A 19,369-nucleotide genomic window follows, 5' to 3' on the forward strand; every position below is an offset into this window, starting at 1 on the left:
TAAAATGTAAGCTACTCCATCAAACAATGCTGAACAGTATCCATTCACACTTATGATCCTTCTCCAATGGGAGGAAACTAATTGAATTCTTCTGGGTTCTTCAAAGAGCATTGAAACCCCATTTTTATGTCTGTGAAAATGTGAAAAAGGAAGTTCCTCTCTATACATGCCTCTTGTATTGTCTCTCCCCATGATCTCGTCATTCCTTAAGACAGAAGAACTTGGCACAACTCTTCTGGTTCCACAAGTCTGAAGGCTATACTTATTCAGCCATCCAGCTGTCACTGATAGATATATTAGTGTCGTCAGCAAGCCATGACAAATTACCACGAACTGGATGAGTGGATGATTTAAAGAACTGAAATTTACTGTAGTTCAAGAGGCTGGAAGTCTGACCTCAAGATGTCACCCGGACCATGTACCCTCCAGAGACTTTTGAGCATGGTCCTTCTCTTCCTAGCTTCTCGTGGTCACTAGCAGTTCTTAGTTTTCCAATCCATGCCTCTACCTTCTCACAGAATTTTTTTTCTGAGTATATCTGTGCCAAATACTCAGTAGTATCTTTATAATAAATACCTGAGTAGTATCTTTATAATAAAAATAAAATGAAGATTTGGCACAGATATACTCAGAAAAAAATTCTGTGAGAAGAGGAACAGAAGGAGAGAGAGCACAAGCAAGGAACTCAGGACCGCGAGGGGTGCACCCATACACTGAGAGAATGGGGATGTTCTATCAGGAACTCACCAAGGCCAGCTGGCCTGGGTCTGAAAAAGCCTGGGTCAAAACCGGTCTCGCTGAACATAGCGGACAAGGAGGACTACTAAGACCTCAAGAACAATGGCAACGGGTTTTTGAGCCTACTGCACGTATTGGTGTCTGTTTGAAATCTTTGATCCTAAAGATTCAACTGCTCTCTGGAACCCTGTAGGTGACCAGGACTGGCAGTTTTCCTTCTCTGCCTCCTCCCTGCTTTACTCTTTGTCAGTTCTCAGCTCTCTACTCTCTCTCACCATCCTCTACCCCAGCAGCTTTTCCTTCACACTGGCGCTCTCAAACTCATCTGTGTCTTCTTCAGCTGGGAGTCTCCTCACTGTCTTGCTGCTTTCTTAGCCTGTGCTGCTCTGGCCGCAATCTTCCTGCTGCCTGTGCCATCACTACCTCACTACTACCTCTGCTGTTCTTTGTGTTACCAGCTCAGCCCACAGCGAGAAGCCTTTCTTTCATTGGACCAAAGGTGACAGCAACAGACGGGTCAGTTTTTAGAGACTTCCTCCTGGTGACTTGCTCAGGAAGCTTGAACAGCTTGCTTATATAGCCTGAAAGTCCATTCTTGGAATAATCACAGTCAGTAGTTTTAGCCCAATCACAGCCTTGCCTTGTCAGCACCTCTGCGAGGCACGGCTTATGATATAAACTATTTTAAACAGCCCTGGATGACCCTGAGCCTTGTCATGTAGTTTTTAAGTTCATGGGCAGTTCAAGATGTATGGCCATGGTATGGGGGTGTTTTGGCTGGCTGCTTAACTGAAAGTCTTTTTGCTCCAGAAAGCTAAGGGAACTAGAGATGATAGACTCACTGCTAATTAGAGAATTGGGTTGCCCCATCTCCCAAAGTCTGCTTTTATGGAGGAAAATGAGTATCAGAATGAATGCTGATAATCAGAACTTATATAATTTACCATTAGCACTAAGAGTAATTTTAGCAGAACTGAATATGCTTTAATAGTATCCCACACTGACTTGGTGCCCTAGAGAGATGTGGGCCCATGTTTTCCATCTCACTACAGATGAGAGTAATGGTAATTTAGAAGTAAGAAGAGATGGAGGTTCTCCAGGTAGACATCAGAGCTCATCAAAGATCTGAATACCAGATAGTTGTGTGACACTGAGCATGACAAGGGCTCCCTGGATTTTACGATCAGATGTTGGAATCCAGGACTTGTGTCTGCCAAGAGACAACCTTGATTTTACATTTCCATCCCCACTTGATCTGTTTCCAGTTTTTCAAATCTAGGCGTGGAGATTATTTGTCTGCACGTAATCAGGGACTCTTGCTTTCCAAGGAAATGGCTGTCAGCAGCTTCTCCACTCTCCTCCAAGAACAGGGCCTGGATTATGTATGCACCGGGGGTCCATGTGCAGAAGGGCAGGGATGAGTGTTGAGTTTCAGTTACCAGCTTTGCTTTGCATTTCATTATCCCGTGGGGTCTTGGATTTCAGGCAACCCAATTAAGAAGTAAGCTGAGCATCCTCTTTGCTGGAGGAAGAATTCTGTAAGCCTCTTAGGTGCGGGGGCTGAGGCTTCTGTGCCAGTGTATCTGGATTCCTGAGACAGTCTGAAGTGTTATCCGTGACCAGTGGGCTGTTAAATGACTGTGGCCAAAGCAATTCAGACTCTCAGGAATAGCAGTGAAGCATCTGGCTTCCAAGAAAATGAATCCTAAATCTCAGAACTGCTAGCAGAAGAGGATCTTCTTCTTATCCTTCTGGTGATCAGAGGTTGTGATGAAATTTCAAGTCAGGACGAAGTGGCTGTCATTAATTTTGTCCTCATTTAGTTGATATAAGTTTAAGATCTCCAAATTTTAGCTTTTACCAAGGCAGAGTGAGCTCAGAGACAAGCATTAAGTAAATACAAAATGCTATATAAATAAATCCCCTAAGCTCATCTCACTTCATATATATTTTTAAACTAAAACACAACACCCTGCCTTTATGCCCCAGGGAATTACATTGATCCTTGCCACACATGTCATCAGCCTTCTAATGCATCTACGGGAAGAGGATTATTTTCCAATACAGCGATGACAGCCAACGCTTAGTGGAGGCTTCCTGTATCATAGATGGGGATAAGTACTTTCCATGCATTATCACATTTAACATATAATAAGCCCTGTGAATGCAGATAGAAGGTCACCATCTTGCTCATAAGGAATCTGGCAACCAGAAAAAATGCAGCTATGTGTCCTAGGTCAGTCACATGAGTTATCCTGTTGTATCCACCCAGCCTCGTTTTGACCTGAAGTTCATGTCTGAGGTATGCTAGCTATCCAGGAGTGCCAAGTAGGCTGTTTCTACTTTATGACTTTGTAGAAAAAACTGATATGGAAATGCAGTCTTCATAAAATGTGTTAAACATCAGACAGAGGAAACCACATGTCTTTAGGGGATCAGAGCGCTGAATTTTCACGAAGGCGTGTTTAGCTAGAGTTTAAACGGCATGTAATAATGAGGTTGACTGACCTGGCAAGAAAGGGCATGGGCAAACAAGAAAAAGCTTGTTGTGCATCCTGGGGAGTGGAATGCAGAGCAGAATACATGGGCTACAAATGGTCGGGTGGCTCAGAAGCCAAAGGCATGTGCCAACAAGCCTGGTGCCTTACATTTGACCTCCAGGACCTACGCTGTAGAAGGAGAGAGCTAATTCCTTCAAATTGTCCTCTGACCTCTACATGTACACAGTGACACACGTGGTTGCATACACACAGCATAAATAAACCCAAAATGTTTAATGTATAGTTAGAGAAGAAACATTGTACTGAAACAGTACTTATGAAATCCAGTGTTGAAATGAAGCCAAGCAAGAGCTTCTCTGTAGTGAACCTTATGGTCTTCATACCTGGTTTCAGGTTAAACGCACTCACAATATTGGATCAGGGATGAGTTTGTTACATTACTGATGGAAAATGATGCTAAATTTTGATTGGAAGTTAGTGATTTAAAAGTGTACTTTTCCCACCAAGGCTCAGGAACCCCCTAGGTTCTATCAGAGGAATCTGCTTGTGGAATGCAGGTTGAGGGTCCCGGCTTTGTGTAATTTATGTCATTCATTTATGTTTGATTCATTTATGTGGAATGAGAATTTGCCTGTGCCCATCACTATAAAGAGAAAAGGGAAGTTATTGATATAAAGAAGAGCATGAAGAAAGAAGAAATTTTGTTGTATGTGACTATACATTAGTAACTCAGTCTTGGGCATGGAAGGTCTGTTCCAAGCAACTGCAGATAATACTGAATTCTATTGATGTTGTGCCTTTTTCTTATACATGCATACTAAGATGAGGTTTAATCAATTAGGTATTGTAAAAACTAATAAAGATAACCAGTAAACAATTATGAAAACATATAAGTGAGTGTGCCCCCCTGCTCTCACTTTACACCCTCACCCAACTATTGTGTAATTTTGAGTGGTTGTCTGCAGGTCCTTGAAGTTGCTTTGGTAAAGGATACTACTGGGTATCTTGCCCCGGGTTTAGGTTCCAGATAAGCATAGATGGAAATCCGAGGACATTGGAAATGGTCTCACAATGTAATCAGCTGTAAAAACTCTGAGCTAAAATTAAGATTTGAGTCCCTGGCCCCATTAAATTACTATCTGCTGTATCCAGTTAGCTCCTTACACGCAAAGTTCCCAAGCACCTTCAGGTTGGAGCCCTAGACTCACAATTCCCATGCACGCTCAGGTTGGCTCCCTAGGTGCACAGTTCCCATGCACCCTCAGGTTGGCTCCCTAGGCGCACAGTTCCCATGCACCCTCAGGTTGACTCCCTAGGCGCACAGTTTCCATGCACCCTCAGGTTGGCTCCCTAGGTGCACAGAACCCTGCACCCTCAGGTTGGCTCCCTAGGCACACAGTTCCCCTGCATCCTCAGAAGGGAATGTGAGTCTTTGTGGAGGGGTGGGAAGTTACAAGAACCTGCACTGAAGGAGGAAAATTGTTCACTTTTGCTTATTTTGTAGCCAAAAGCTGGGTCTCTTGGATCGGGTTCGCCTTTCTAATCCTCGTGGTAGCAATACTAAAGGAAAGCTATTTACCCCTCTGAATGTAGATGCCATAGAAGAAAGCCCTTCTAAAGAACCAAAACCCGTGGGCTTAAACAATAAAGAGCGTTTCCGCACCGCCTTCCGCATGAAAGCCTACGCTTTCTGGCAGAGTTCTGAAGGTAACCCCTCTCTCTCTCTCTCTCTCTCTCTCTCTCTCTCTCTCTCTCTCTCTCTCTCTCTCTCTCTCTCTCCTTCTCTTCTGTCTCCTTCCTCACCTTCCCTCCACTGAAGATCTCCCGCATCCACAAAGCAATCTCTCCCATCCCACCCTCAACCAACTTCTTGTCTTACTTTGTGTGTGCCCCGTGGGCTGAATGCATCAGTGACATAGCTCATGACTCCTAAGTGAGGAAGCTTTTCAGTGGGTTAGGCTATTGTCACCTCTGCGCTTCAGTGAAAACCTTTCCAAGGAGGCTTAGGATCCACCCTTGAAAGGGAAACCATGATGAGGGCAACTGGAAAGATGCAGAGAAGCAGGTACAGCCATCTGGAAAGATGCAGAGAAGCAGGTACAGCCATCTGGAAAGATGCACACCCCCCCCCCTGACCAGGGATGGAGAAGAGGGTCAGAAGCAATGCCCTGTGTGTCGGGTACTATAGGAACGATGGCCTCAAGCACCTCTCTCACATAGCAGAAGGGGAGACAAAGAGGAAAATATTCTTCTAGGTGTTTGAATCCACCAAGCCCTTGACACTCATCGTATTGTTCCTGCCTCTCTGACACCTCCAAGTTTCAAAAGGGTGAGAAAGTGACCTTCCAAGGTCACAAGCAGTGTTACTGACAAGGCAAGAATTTTAACTCAGGTGTGTCTGAGTCTGAGGACCACACCTGTGTTTTTGGCTGCTCATGTGATCACCCACACCTGCAGACCCCACCAGACTTGCTTGCTTCTCCTCCAAGCCGGTTCTGACCTAGTCATAGCTCTGACTCAAACTTCTGTACCTCAAAGTGGGGATGCTAAGGAAGGATAAATGGTGTCACAGTTGGGGTCCACAATGTGGGGTGACTAATATACATACTGGAGATTCTGGTTCCATGGTTGTCTTTCATATTTTCTATTTATGACCGATAAAATTAACATATATGTCTCCCTCACAGATGCTGGGACAGGCGATCCCATGGCAGAAGACAGGGGCTATGGGAATGACTTCCTCATTGAAGACATGATCCCCACCCTGAAGGCTGCCATCCGAGCTGTCAGGTAATGGCACCTCTCCTCAGCTACATACACTCTCAGGCACCGACTTTCATGCCCATGGGACACAGTTGGTCAAGTGCCCTTGGGCCTTGAGAAGGAGACAGGGGCCTCTTCCTGGTAACCGTAAGCTGGGTCCCATGGCTACTTCATCCTCTGTGGAGAACACTACCTTGAATACAATGATTTTTCCTGAGACAGTTGACCACCTGACAACGCATCCATCCAGGACACATTTTTCGGGCTTTAACCAGCATTTACTATGAGGGGTGTCAGGATGGAAGATGTAAAGACATGGGGCTTTCCCTCAACATTCACCTAAGTCATTCAGTATAGTTCTTCTTCTGCCTGTACCTATCCATCTATTCTTTTTAATCAACATTTTAATATGATAATAAACTATAGCTATTTTGTATGATTATGAGACCATAATTTGCTCTACTCTTTTTTCAAAATCCTTCAGGAAAGTCAAGAGAGTACATTACTTCTTAAAGAAAATATAGCAAGATATATGTGTATTCTCACTTTAATGAGTGGCAGAAATGAGTTACCATCTTTTCAGCAAGATCTTTCTATTCAATAGGCCAGGGAACAGAATAGTTTTGTGGACTCCAACAAAGGCTTTGGGGTGGCTCCTCACAGCTCCATATAAGGCAGAAAGGCAGTTAGGTAGACGCATCTATTACATTTGTTGCTGACTGATCAATTCCACCCTCCCCCCCTCAAAAAAAGCTCAGTTGATCAAACCAATCCAGAGGGTGCTCTGCTGAAATACTATTGCTCCAATCTCTGCACAACCAAATTTATACCATCTTTCAGATGTCTTAATTCAAGAGATGGTAACTCTTTTTTTAATATATAATGCCAGCATCATAGGTTTTGTGATCCCTTGTCCTTCATCTCAAGAATTCAGTGTTGCCATCTTAGCATATAAAACCACACATGTCTTAAGTGAGGGAGCATCAACTGGGTTCCATTAGAACATTCTGGTCAAGCACAGGCAATAGGCAGCATATCTGACCTCCGAGCCACCACCATTCAGTGGCTCTGCTTCAAGTGGAGCTAAGTAAAGGGCAAGTTTAAATTCTGTGTTGTGATGAGGAAACTAGTCTATATGCCCTTTTTTTTTTTTTTTTTTGGAAGCTGCGGCTGTGGTTTAAGACAAAATGTACTTGAACTATGCCACTCAAGAGACATGTGCCAATGGGGACTGGAAGAGCCTGGCATAGGCAGGACCTCCTGAAACTACTAGTGACTGTAAGCTTAGATTGGCACTATGCACAGAAGGCTGGAGACCTCGGAGGACAGCAGCCTTTAAGAGTGTTATTATTGACTTGCAAAGAGAAGTATATGAAGGAATCTCCTTGTTATAATGAACTTGTACAGACTCACAGAACAGAACCTTTCTAAGGAGCCCAAAGCAAAAGGATTAGAAACCATTGTTCTGGTTTGACCTGGTTTGTTCATTGGTCTGTTTGGGGATTTTGAGACTGAGTTTCATGTAGTCCTGGCTAACCTCAAGTTCACTGTGTAGTCAAGGATGGTCTTAAACTCCTGATCCTTCTGTCTCTAGCCTTAAGTGCTGGGATCACAGACATATAATGCCATGCCTAGCTACTATTATGACTTGTGAGTAGAATGTCCAGGCATTTTTAGACACGGTGCCCTGCAAGTGGTTCAATTTTGAAAGATTGGCATCTGCTTAGCTAGGCAAAAGTTCCGTCTATGGTTTAGGGGTGGCCCTTGAAGAAGTTATATCTCTATCCCTGCTCTGTCTTGAGCTCTGTTTTCTGATCTGTGATGTGACCCAGCCACCTTAGGCTCTGGATGGTACCAATTAGATCTCTTTTCTCCTCCACAACTTCCCCACCAAACATTCACGTAAAACTATGAGCGAAAATGAACCAGTCCTTCCTGAGTCGTTTCTGCCACAGTGAAAGTGAGAAATTTGACAAGCAGTTATTGAGGAGGACAAGCATTAGCCATCCTCAGTTAAAAAGCAGTGTGGTAGTGACAGCAACCAAGAGCCTTATTGACACGGAAGCCTGGCCCTGATCCAGGTCTGGCAGCCTGACCTATGAGACGTGGCGTTCTCAGAGCCATGGTTGCTCCTCTGCAGATTGATTAAAAGACTGATCATAAGGAGTGATACTTAGTATCTCTTATGCAATGAATGTTCAGCAACTGTTCAAAAGCTGTTATTACTTCCATTTTGTAATTGCTCAAATGATTGAAGAAGTGGCACTAGCCAGCCTAATTGACACAAAGGGACAGAACCAGAGCCGAAGGCCAGCACTCTGCCATGCAGGAGCGTTCCCTTCCTTCTTTTCTCCCACTGCCTCTGGTGCTTGCTAGATGTGTATTCTGGTTTCCCTCGCTGTCTTCCCGCCCTGAAAAAAATGCCTCTCTTTTGCCTTACAGAATTCTCCAATTCCGCCTATATAAAAAAAAGTTCAAGGAGACTTTGAGGCCTTACGATGTGAAAGATGTCATTGAGCAGTATTCCGCAGGGCATCTTGACATGCTTTCCAGGATAAAGTACCTTCAGACGAGGTAATACATTTGAATGGAAGGGCCTATGCTCGCTCAGCTGCTCGGGAATCCGTGTCAGATGACCGTAGAGTTTTAAGAGACAGGCATTCGGAAGTAATCCAAAATACAGCAGAGAAACTTCAAGAACGGAAGTGCCCACTGAGCATTGTGGGTGTATGGGCCAATAAATTTTACTCTCAGACTAAGGCTTGGCAAGGTATAGAGAATAATGAGACCATGGTGACCAGGGGCTTCTGTCCCTTCTAAAGATGATTGTTACTATGTTCTGTTTAGTTTTCAAAGATGCAGAGAAGCCCTGAGGCATTGGTATGACCAATATCAACTCCCTGATGGGCTTCATGGAGAAAAGAAGGTGTGCATCTGTCCAACTAGTTCCTGACTTTGGTGCTTTGGATAACCATAAAACTCAGATCATCTAGAAGGTTCAGCTAATTTATTCTAAGGATAAAATTTCAACCATGTGTTAAAATTTTAAGTGTTATGCATAATAGTGAAAATACAGAAAAGATGGAACCATTTACAGAGACTTTTAAAAAATAATACCATACTTTTATTGAATTCCTAGGTACTTTACACATATATAAATATATAGGAGCCATTAGGATCCTATAAGGTACTTATCACATAACAGGTGCCCTAATAATGATGGGGAAACCATGGCTGGTAGGGCAGAAGACTAAGCCAAAACTGTCCATTCGAGATATTGAAAGCACAACATCAATATATGTATGTCAACGATGCATCATCACGAGACTAGAATATGAACTTTGCCTAGACCCAGCAATCATATGAACCAATGTGCTGTGTATGTATATGTGTGGGGTTAACACAAAAGTGGGCACATGTTAGCTCAGAAATACACATGGCATACATGATGTCATTCCATCATATGAGAGACCTGAAAAGAGACTGACACAATTCAAGGTGACTTGGGCTTCCTCTTCCTCATCCAATTAATGTCCCCTCATTAGAGTGTCCTCCTGACTTAGTTACAGCACTGTACCAATGAGGCTGTTACAGTGTACATAGACTTGCACCAAATTGGGGTTCAATGCCTGCTTCAATACACCAAATGTATGATGTTTAAACAAGTTTTCATTCCTCCATGCTATCATGTATGGCTGTCTGAGAGACAGAGGAAGACAGTATGCTGCCAACAACAGCCAAAACTCCAAAAATATCAGTCAGTTTTAGTGTTTACAGAATGTATAGCTGTAAACATGCACTGTCATAATTTTTGATAGTTATCAAAAAACGTGTTCGTGGAGGTTATGGTTAGAGGTTGTCTGCCAAGATAATGAATTACATAATCCCCACCATATATATACTTCAGTAGGTCCAGCAGAAAGGAGGGCTGACTTCATATGATGTGTCTGTATGTCTGTTGGAAATGCAGCTGAGTTACCAGAGGAAAATGTGGCCCAAGACTATTCCTGAATGTATCTTAGTGGCCATCCTGATAATCTCACCTCTGTCCCTGCCCCCCATCACGATGAACAACATCTTTCTATTGAACTGAGTGTTGAACAGAAATGTTAGCAGGGTGCTGGAGCTAGGGATAAACCATTCTTCCTAGCATCAGAAGTCTGTGCAGCTGAAAATGGAGCCTTGAGTCTGTCAGTTAAACCTCTCTAATTAGGTAGTTTGGGGATGAATAAAAGAACTAGAAGATTAGATAGGCTTACAGGATATGTGTGGCATTTGCTGTGAGAAATAAGACATAGCCCTCATCCCAACTCTGTAGATTGCCTCCCTATGCTCTCCCAGGGATGAGAAAATGCTCTTGCACCCCAGACTGAAGAAGACATTGCACCCCCAGACTGAAGAAGATATCAATATTCTGGCTGGCAATTTCTCTCCTTTTGTTCTCACTCTGTCTCATCCTCTAACATTCCTCCCTTTCTTACACATTCCAAACCCACATTTGAATTAAGAAATGTAGGAATTTATGTTCTCACAACAACAAAGCTTTGTGTCATCTAATCCCTCCTTGTTTTGTTTCTTTTCTTCTTCTTCTTCTTTCAGAATAGATATGATTTTCACCCCTGGACCTCCATCCACTCCAAAACATAAGAAGTCTCAGAAAGGCTCAGCATTTACCTACCCATCCCAGCAGTCTCCAAGGTGGGACATGTGGTTTCGAACTGATGAACTGTTGAGCACAAGGCCTGTGCAGTAATCCGTCCCCCAGTCCCAGCCTGGGTCTCTTACGTGGGTGTAGCTGCCCTCCCTCCAATGAAATAAACAGAGAATTGAAAGGCTGATGCAAGTTGTCACCATTTGAAAACCCTCTGGGCAGATAACTTCTTGTCCCTATTCCAAGAACACAAAAATGATACTTATTTTTATGGCTTTTAGAATAGGAAATAACCAGTTTTCTGGTTATAAAGCAAGAAGAAATCCATGAGTTTTGTTGAAACAGAGAACATGTCTGCTATTAGTGGAGCATATGCATTCTTTGTCAGCTCATTTGTGTTCTCCTGTACAGTGCCCTGAGGGTCAACTGATATCCCTTTCAAGAGTGAGAGAAGGCATTCAGATGCCAGGGCCTCTAACAGCACAGTAAATCATAAAATTCTCACGCCAAAATGTGTTTTAAAATTTTGAGCAAGTTTTGTCCTTTGTAAAGTTCATTTTCTGCATTTGCACCTTTTTCCCCCCAAAACATCTTTAATGCAAATAAGACAAGTGAGTAAAGGACGATTGTGCACTTCTTAGAAGGAAGCTTGTTGGGGTAAAAGAAGGCATCTTCAGCCTTGGGCTTGGCATGAAAATAGTGGGTCCCAAGGCTGCTGATTCTTCTAGTGGGAATAACTATTCCAATGTTCTGTTGTAGCTAATGTTAACAACGAGTCCTGATTTCATATCATCCATTTTTAAATAAATATCTTGTAGAGAATTCTACTCTTATAAATTTCTATTTATTTTATTTTAATTGATTAGTTAATTAATTTGGAAGCTTTGGAGGTATTGGTTTGATTTTTATTTTGGGACAGTGTCTCACCACATAGCATAAACTGGCCTCAAACTATGTAGTCTATACTGGTCTTAAACCCATGCCAGTCTTTCTTCTTTGGGATTGCAGGCATGCAAAACTACAGCCAACTAACAATTTCCTCATTTTCGAGATGGTGTTTGAGGATGTTTTAAGAATTTTTCAGAGTCCAGCACGATAGTTCACACCTGTAGTCCTGGCTCTTGAAAAATGGACACAGGAAAGATCTTGAGCTTAAGAGTACCCTGAGGTAGAGAGGAGATCCTACCTCAAAACAAACAAAATTAATATTTATGTGGCCCATTTCCTATAAATTCTCACATGTAATGTTCTAGCAGACCTCCAAGGTGGGTTCTTTATATCACTCATATCATATATAATAAGAGCAACGTTGGAAGAAGGAGACCACTTGTTTCCAAGCTGCCCAACTGCTTAGACCTGAAAATAATCACACAGGAACCGTATTAATTAAATCACTGCTTGGTCCATTAGCTCTAGCTTCCTATTTGCTAACTCTTACATCTTAATTTAACCCATCTTCATTAATCTGTGCATCACCACAAGGTCGTGGCCTACCAGCAAAGTTTTAGTGTATCTGTCATCTGTCTCCGACAGCGGCTTTATGGCTTCTCTCTGACTCTGCCTTCTTCCACCCAGCATTCAGTTTAGTTTCCTGGCCTACCTAGGTTCTGCCCTGTTATAGACCCAAAGCAGTTTCTTTATTCATTAATGGTAATCGCAGCATACAGAGGGAAATCCCACATCATAGTGACACTAAGAGATATTAATTCCTGAAGTCATAAAACTAGTAAGAGAAAGTGTCTGGTTTTGACAGAAAACTGTAACTATGAGAAACTTGTCTCATGAGAATTTGTAATATAAGCAAACATTTGCCCAGAAAATAGGTGAAAGGACACTCAAAATTTTCTCATGCTCACTAATGAATTTTAAAGCATCAAATTGAATGTACCTATGCAGGACCAATAAAACACAGTGGGCTGGATGTAGCACGAGGCCACTAATTTTTGAAATTTGCTTCAGTTGAAGACTGTTCAGATGAAGAAATAACTTAGCAGAGACAACAGCATAGGAGAGCAAAAAAAAACAGCTGTCAAGAGAAAGTCCAACTCGAATGGATTTTAGCAACAGCAAGTGTCTCTGAAACATCCCATCTCCACATGGTATAAACATAATGGAATTAACTAGAGTTTATGCAGCTCATTATTGTATATAAAGAGAAAATACAACCTTTCCCTGGTTCCTGCCAACATCATTCCAGCAATGTTTTCCGGATTCAGCTGGTGTTTGCCATTCTAAACAAAATGGACCAGATGAAATGTGTGTTCATACTCCACATATTTTCAGAGATGAGACAGTTGCTCCTTCATTCCCACAGGGTAGAAGCTCTGAGACTGAAAGGTAAAGGAATTTAATTTAAAGGAATAAACACTCTAGGCACTATTAGATATTTGATAAACCTCAACACAGCAAAGCCTCCTTCACTACAACTTCCTGTCCATTTTCATATCTTCCTGCAGGGAAGGCAAGCATGTGATCCACAGTCCTGACTAAGTGTGTCAAAATAACCCCTTTTGTCAGCATGTGTGAGAACCATGGTCCCATGTGCATGGTTGCCCAACTTAGAATGACTTTGCACAGTAAAAACGGATGCAGTGATCTTATAGAATTGTGTTTTTTCCTTAGGAATGAACCATATGTAGCCAGGGCAGCCACATCAGAAACTGAAGACCAAAGCATGATGGGGAAGTTTGTAAAAGTTGAAAGACAGGTAAGCCTCACCAAAACAATAATATGTAAACTTCTTTTCTTTTTTTAGATTTATTTATTATTATTTTATGTGTTTTGCCTGCACATATGTATATGCATCATGTGCATGACTGATTCCTGCAGAGGTCCCTGGAACTGGAGTTGTAGATCTTATGAGCTACTCTGTGGATCCTGGGAACTGAACCCAGGTCATACATAAAAACAACACTTGTTCTTAATTGCTGAGCCATCCTTCTAGCTCCATAGAACTCATTTTCAGATTCCATTTTATTCATATTGAGATCAGGCATAAGAAATATCACCTACCACTATAAAACATATGGAAATTAATTCCCTAGTTTTGCTTTTACTGGCTGGATGATCACCTGCATGTTAATTGCTGTTTTGAACCTCAGGTTTACTTGTCTGTCAAACAGGGAATTAAATAGATTGTAAAGTTGTTGGGAGGAGTAAATGAGTTGACCCATGGGACTTTCTTAGAATGTTAGCTGTGTGCAGTGAATAGTCAACAGCTGGTCTCCGCTGTCCACTTCATGCTTCATGGTCGCCCCTTAACAGATGTTAGCTCTCTGCCCATGGTTTCATGTTCCTTTCTGTTCTCTTTTGCTCTAATCCCAATATGTGGGTAACCTTCATGAGGTGGCCTAGCATGGGGCCAAGTTATGGGAAGGGCCATTTGGAGTACCAAGAGAGGCTCGCTCACTGTAGTTCAGTAGATAAATGACTCTATCATTTCTCTCCAGACTCAAATCAGCCCTTTTATCCACCCCCTAAGACTAGATCCATGAAGGGGAAATGGAAGAAAATCTCAATGATTGGTCTCTTGCTTCTTATTTTTTAATTTTAAAATATAATCCTCATTCTCACATGTACTGGCTCTATGACCTTTCACAAGTTGTCATCTCTCTGGTCATGTTTCATCACCTGTGAAGCAGACATTACAACAGCCTTCACATTGTAAGGTTGTGACAAGTAAGTAAGTCAGTAAAGTGCATAAAATAAAGTTGCATAGCTGCTGTCAAAGTGTCCCTTAAAGCTATGGCTTAGATGAAACTTATCTGTGACCTGTCCCAACTCTCACAACCTCATCTTTCCAGTGAGGTTATTTCCTTACCTGATTTGGTGAACTGTGAGCTATCTGAGGGGAAATATCACATGCAACAATGCACACCCTTGTGTATATGCACCAATGTTAATCATCAGGGAAGGAACATCTCTATTATGCATAGATGCACACACACTTGTACATTCGTGCTGACAAACATTCAAACTTAGGAATGCCATAACCAAAGCAGAAGCAGCTTCCATCATTGCCTGTGGGCCCCTATTGGGTCTCTAGGTCTGTATGTAAAACTCCATTAATGCCGACACTGGCCTCCAGAACTTGCATTACCAGGTATTAATAACGGACACTAATAACCATATCCTTGCATATGAGAAAAGTCTCAAAAAAACAAGAACTCCACTCCTTCACTGAGTTAGTAATATCGCCCCTTCCAGGGGAGGACAATGAAAGCCTGGAACACTTACTTAATCTCAGCCTGTCTGTGGGATTCTGGTCTTTGACTCCAGATGACCTCCTTGCCCATTTCTGCATGGGTGTTGATATATGCATGGGACCTTCTAGCAGACATTGTGGAGCCATTCAGAGCTGCTGTTATTATTGAGACCTGCAAAGCATCGCTTCTGAGTGACGGTGATCCTCATTCCCTGAGGAGCAGTGAATCCAGGTGCTTATGTTTTCCAGGTTCACGACATGGGGAAGAAACTGGACTTCCTCGTGGACATGCACATGCAGCACATGGAACGCCTGCAGGTCCATGTCACAGAGTACTACCCGACGAAGGGGACCTCGTCCCCAGCAGAAAAGGAAAAGAAAGAGGACAACAGGTATTCTGATTTGAAAACCATCATCTGCAACTACTCAGAGACAGGCCCCCCAGACCCACCCTACAGCTTCCACCAGGTGCCCATCGACAGAGTCGGCCCCTATGGGTATTTTTCACGTGACCCCGTGAACCTGACCCAAGGGGGACCCAGTTCGACAAAGGCTCAGCCCACCCTTCCCTCCTCGGGAAGTACATATGCAGAGAGGCCCACAGTTCTGCCCATCTTGACTCTTCTGGACTCGTGTGTGAGCTACCACTCGCAGACAGAACTGCAAGGCCCTTATTCGGACCGCATCTCACCCCACCAGAGACGCAGCATCACTAGGGACAGTGACACGCCTCTGTCCCTCATGTCCGTCAACCACGAGGAGCTGGAGCGGTCTCCAAGTGGCTTCAGCATCTCCCAGGACAGAGATGATTATATGTTTGGCCCCAGTGGGGGATCGAGCTGGATGAGGGAGAAGAGGTACTTGGCTGAGGGGGAGACGGACACAGACACAGACCCCTTCACGCCTAGTGGTTCCATGCCTATGTCATCCACTGGGGATGGCATTTCGGATTCTATATGGACCCCTTCCAACAAACCCGCGTAGAAGGGGTCACTGGATGACTCCTGGTACTGTAGACAGACTTTGTACAGCTCACTTACTCTCACGCCTAGCACTTGCAATGGTGTAAGTGGCTGTGTCAAGCGCATGCATGTGCGCGGTGGCCCCCCTACAAGCAGGGGCTTCTCACAGCCTTCTTCCTCCCTGTGTCACTGCAACAGATTCGCTTCCTTTTCAGCATGGTTTGCATGACTTGACACTATATAAACGGCACTGTTAGTCTCTTCTAGATACACCTTTATCTGCTCTTCTTACTTTCAATCATGATCAAACAAGTACAGGGAGACTTACTGGTGAGCTGTGCTATTTGTTTGGTTGGCTGGTTTGGGTTTTGATTTGGATAAACTGAGAGCAGGGTTTAAGTTATTTCAAGGCTCACTTCCCCTTTGTGTAAAATTGCTCCAGTTAAATCAACTGTTTTCTAAAGCAAGGAAATAATTTTCTCAACCAAAACATACAGTGCATTCCAAATGAGGCTGGAGGGCAGGAACAAGATAGTCAATCAACACCCAAAGCCAAGATTTTGAAAATTATTTCACTAATGGAAGGCTGGTAAAAGTATTTAAACACTCCCAAAGGGACTTGGTCTACTGTTTTACAGTACTGTGCCTCAGTTTCCTCATCTGTAAGATGTTGGTGATCCAAAATATAACATCACACGTATTTTGGATTGGTGAGGAGAAATCTTCCATACATACCACAAACACAGAAAAATAGTTCCCAATTTATGTAGCCAAAGATAATGAAATTTCCCAGAAGTGAGGTGCCCCCTCTTGGCAGGAATTATATTTCATGTCTTCAAAATAAGATTCCAACCCACTCTTCTGCCTGTACTTGAATCCCAAGTGGAAATTAGAATCAAGAGCGATTATCTCTCCAAGTCCTCTATTTAAAAGTAGGAAGTTTGGGCACAAGTCAAGTGACATTCCTTGAGACACTTGGTCGTCATGTATAGAGTAAGGACTCCAAGCCTCTGCCTGGTGATGACTCGCTCCTTGCCTGAGTTTTCCCCTCCCATTATCCCATGTGCACACCCGGATGCAGAAATCGTGCCAAGACACCAGCACTCTTTATCCATGAGATATAATCTCCACTCTTTATTCAAAGTGAGGAGGATATCTACTTTGAGCGCAAAGCATGCTCATGTGATGCTTTGTATGGGGGATCCAGGGTGGAGAATACAAACTAGTTATGAATATCCAAATAGGAAGAATTCCCAGAATCATTCACTTTTACTCTCCTCCCCCACCCTGAAATTTTCAAAATGAAAATACTAGAACCACCCAAAATCAAAAGAGCTGCTGGAGTGTCAGCCAACAGCCTAGAGATCCCTGCCCTACTGCAGGAGGATGGATGCTAAGCACAAGCCACCCTGTGGCCTCCTGGGAGGTATTGCTACATGCTGCAAACCTCTGATTAAAAAAAAGGTTGGACTTTGGCTATTCTTGCTAGATCACTACGCCACAATATTAGTGTCTCAGTCTTCTCACGAATCAAAACACTGGTTTTAAATCATTGCCATGGTGACCATTAAGGTGATAAAAATACCCTAAATAAGTGTTTACATGCCAATGCTGTTTGCTCTGTTGTCAAGATCCATAGATACCGTGGCAGACATCTGGCTGATGGTTTCATAAACTCCTGATCCTAGGATCCTGCCCTGTGTTGGGTAGAGATTCCACAGCAATTGGTTTCTTTCAATCCACATGCTGAGATTGGTCCTGTACAAACTGCTGAGAATAAGTAATGGCAAAAGCTTGCCCCATGATATAGGTACTTAAATCCAAATCTTTCAATTCCACGAACTGTGACAAGCACTGAGAATGGAAAGGGGTACCTTTCCATGGATGGTATCATGAATAGAACCATTAAGTTCAAGGCAGGCAATATAGTCACACACATTGGATGCAGACTTTTTTGGTTTGCAAATTGACTTTCTGACAATCTGAAAGACAAAGGCTGTTGCCCTGTCTTCCCAGTTCTTTCAATATGACTTCAGTGGTACCACTGGGGCTATAAGAAAACTTACACCTCTTCCAAGGGACGTGGTTCTTGAATCTGACCTTCCTAGAATGTTTTCATCAGAAATAGGTGTACTATCTAGCACCAAATATATGCTACCCTTCTTTATATGCATGGGATTGGGGAGGAAGTTAGAGAAAAATATGTACCATGTGATTTTTCCTAACATATTCACATTCCTTCAGAACTTCCTGGCATTGGTATACTACATGTGGATGCATTTCTTCAGGAGTTCAGTGGAGTTCTTGGTCAAGAATTCTGTGAACTGAAGCTTGCATTGTCTTGCAAGCAAGCTATAAGTAAGCAGTCTTGTTTTCCTAATTCAAAATCAGAGGGGCAGAAATTAGTTTTGTATTGATTATCAGCTTAGCAGATGTCAGTTGTCTGTATCAGATAGGCACAACCAAATACGTAGTGCATAGAGGACTGCTGTGAAGAGCCCATCTAAGAGAACAAACAGGAGAAAGAGGGTCTGGAGTCCTTCTACCGTAATATTCTTCTATAGAATTCTAGACCAGCAAACAAAACCTACTCATCTAAACCTGTTGGTACATTGCCTGATTGCCCATGGCTGGCACTGAGGATGCAGAAGTTCTACTCTTGGGGATGAAATGATGGCGTGTGTGTCCCATGAAGATCTTTTGTAAGTCAAGAAAAAAAATAATCGAAGGACAAAATAATCCTAAAGAATTGGATACCATGTACCAAAAATCATACAAGTCGCTCTGCAGCGTGCTGAGGAGATCCCAGCAGTTTTTTGCAGAAACCTAGAAATACTGACAAGCTAATTCCATCACGAGAACTGGCAATTGTTTTCTCAGGTAAAAGGATAATCTCATTTTATATATTTGGCTGCAATGCTTTAAATTTTTAAGAAGTAGGGCTGGAGGTATAGCTCAGCGGTAGAGTACTTGCCTACCGTAAAGAAAGTTCTGGCTTTGATTTTTAGCATGGCACAACACACACACACACATACACACACACACACACACACACACACACACATTAGGGCGATGTATCTTAGCAAGATAAAAATGAATGAGAGGGAAAAAATGAATGAGAGGAATCAATGCTAGCTAAAGGGTCATTATATCAGGCTGAATAAAAGTCAGTTTAAGTGTAAATTTGATTATTAAATATTATACAGATAAATGCTTAAAACATACAAAAACTGAAATTGCGGGGGGAAAAAGAAAATATTGAATTGAGAAAACTCTTCAATAACTATTTTTAAAACTTAGAATTCAGACTTACTAAATATGACACTGATGTTTTGAAATCTTGTTTTAATGAAGTAAATAGAGAGTACCAAAGTATATAGGTAAAACCAAACCAATTAACTAACAATTATGCATATTATGTCTTTTCTGTACAAAGCAGGTCCTAGACATCGTAACTCAAGCATAAGCACCCTTTGAAAACATGGCATAACAGAATCTACTCACAATTTGCCAAAATAATTCTCATAATTTTATGCTACTCTGAGAGTGT

General features: G+C 42.5%; 1 protein-coding gene across 1 annotated transcript in view; it reads left to right on the forward strand.

Annotated features, from left to right (window-relative positions):
• The window catches only part of Kcnq3 (potassium voltage-gated channel subfamily Q member 3), a 255,998-nt gene extending 237,342 nt beyond the window's left edge, over nucleotides 1-18,656 (forward strand). The window contains exons 10-15 of the mRNA XM_050145093.1: nucleotides 4,744-4,946; nucleotides 5,927-6,029; nucleotides 8,445-8,576; nucleotides 10,602-10,700; nucleotides 13,276-13,360; nucleotides 15,107-18,656. Coding sequence (XP_050001050.1) covers nucleotides 4,744-4,946; nucleotides 5,927-6,029; nucleotides 8,445-8,576; nucleotides 10,602-10,700; nucleotides 13,276-13,360; nucleotides 15,107-15,841 — 1,357 coding nt within the window. The 3' untranslated portion in view covers nucleotides 15,842-18,656. The remainder of the gene's footprint in view (nucleotides 1-4,743; nucleotides 4,947-5,926; nucleotides 6,030-8,444; nucleotides 8,577-10,601; nucleotides 10,701-13,275; nucleotides 13,361-15,106) is intronic.
• The last annotated feature ends 713 nt before the right edge of the window (nucleotides 18,657-19,369 follow it).

This window comes from Alexandromys fortis, unplaced genomic scaffold, assembly GCF_014885135.2.
Source record: "Alexandromys fortis isolate MF-2015 unplaced genomic scaffold, M_Fortis_MF-2015_v1.1 scaffold_2_1_26212458, whole genome shotgun sequence".
NCBI lineage: Eukaryota > Metazoa > Chordata > Mammalia > Rodentia > Cricetidae > Alexandromys > Alexandromys fortis.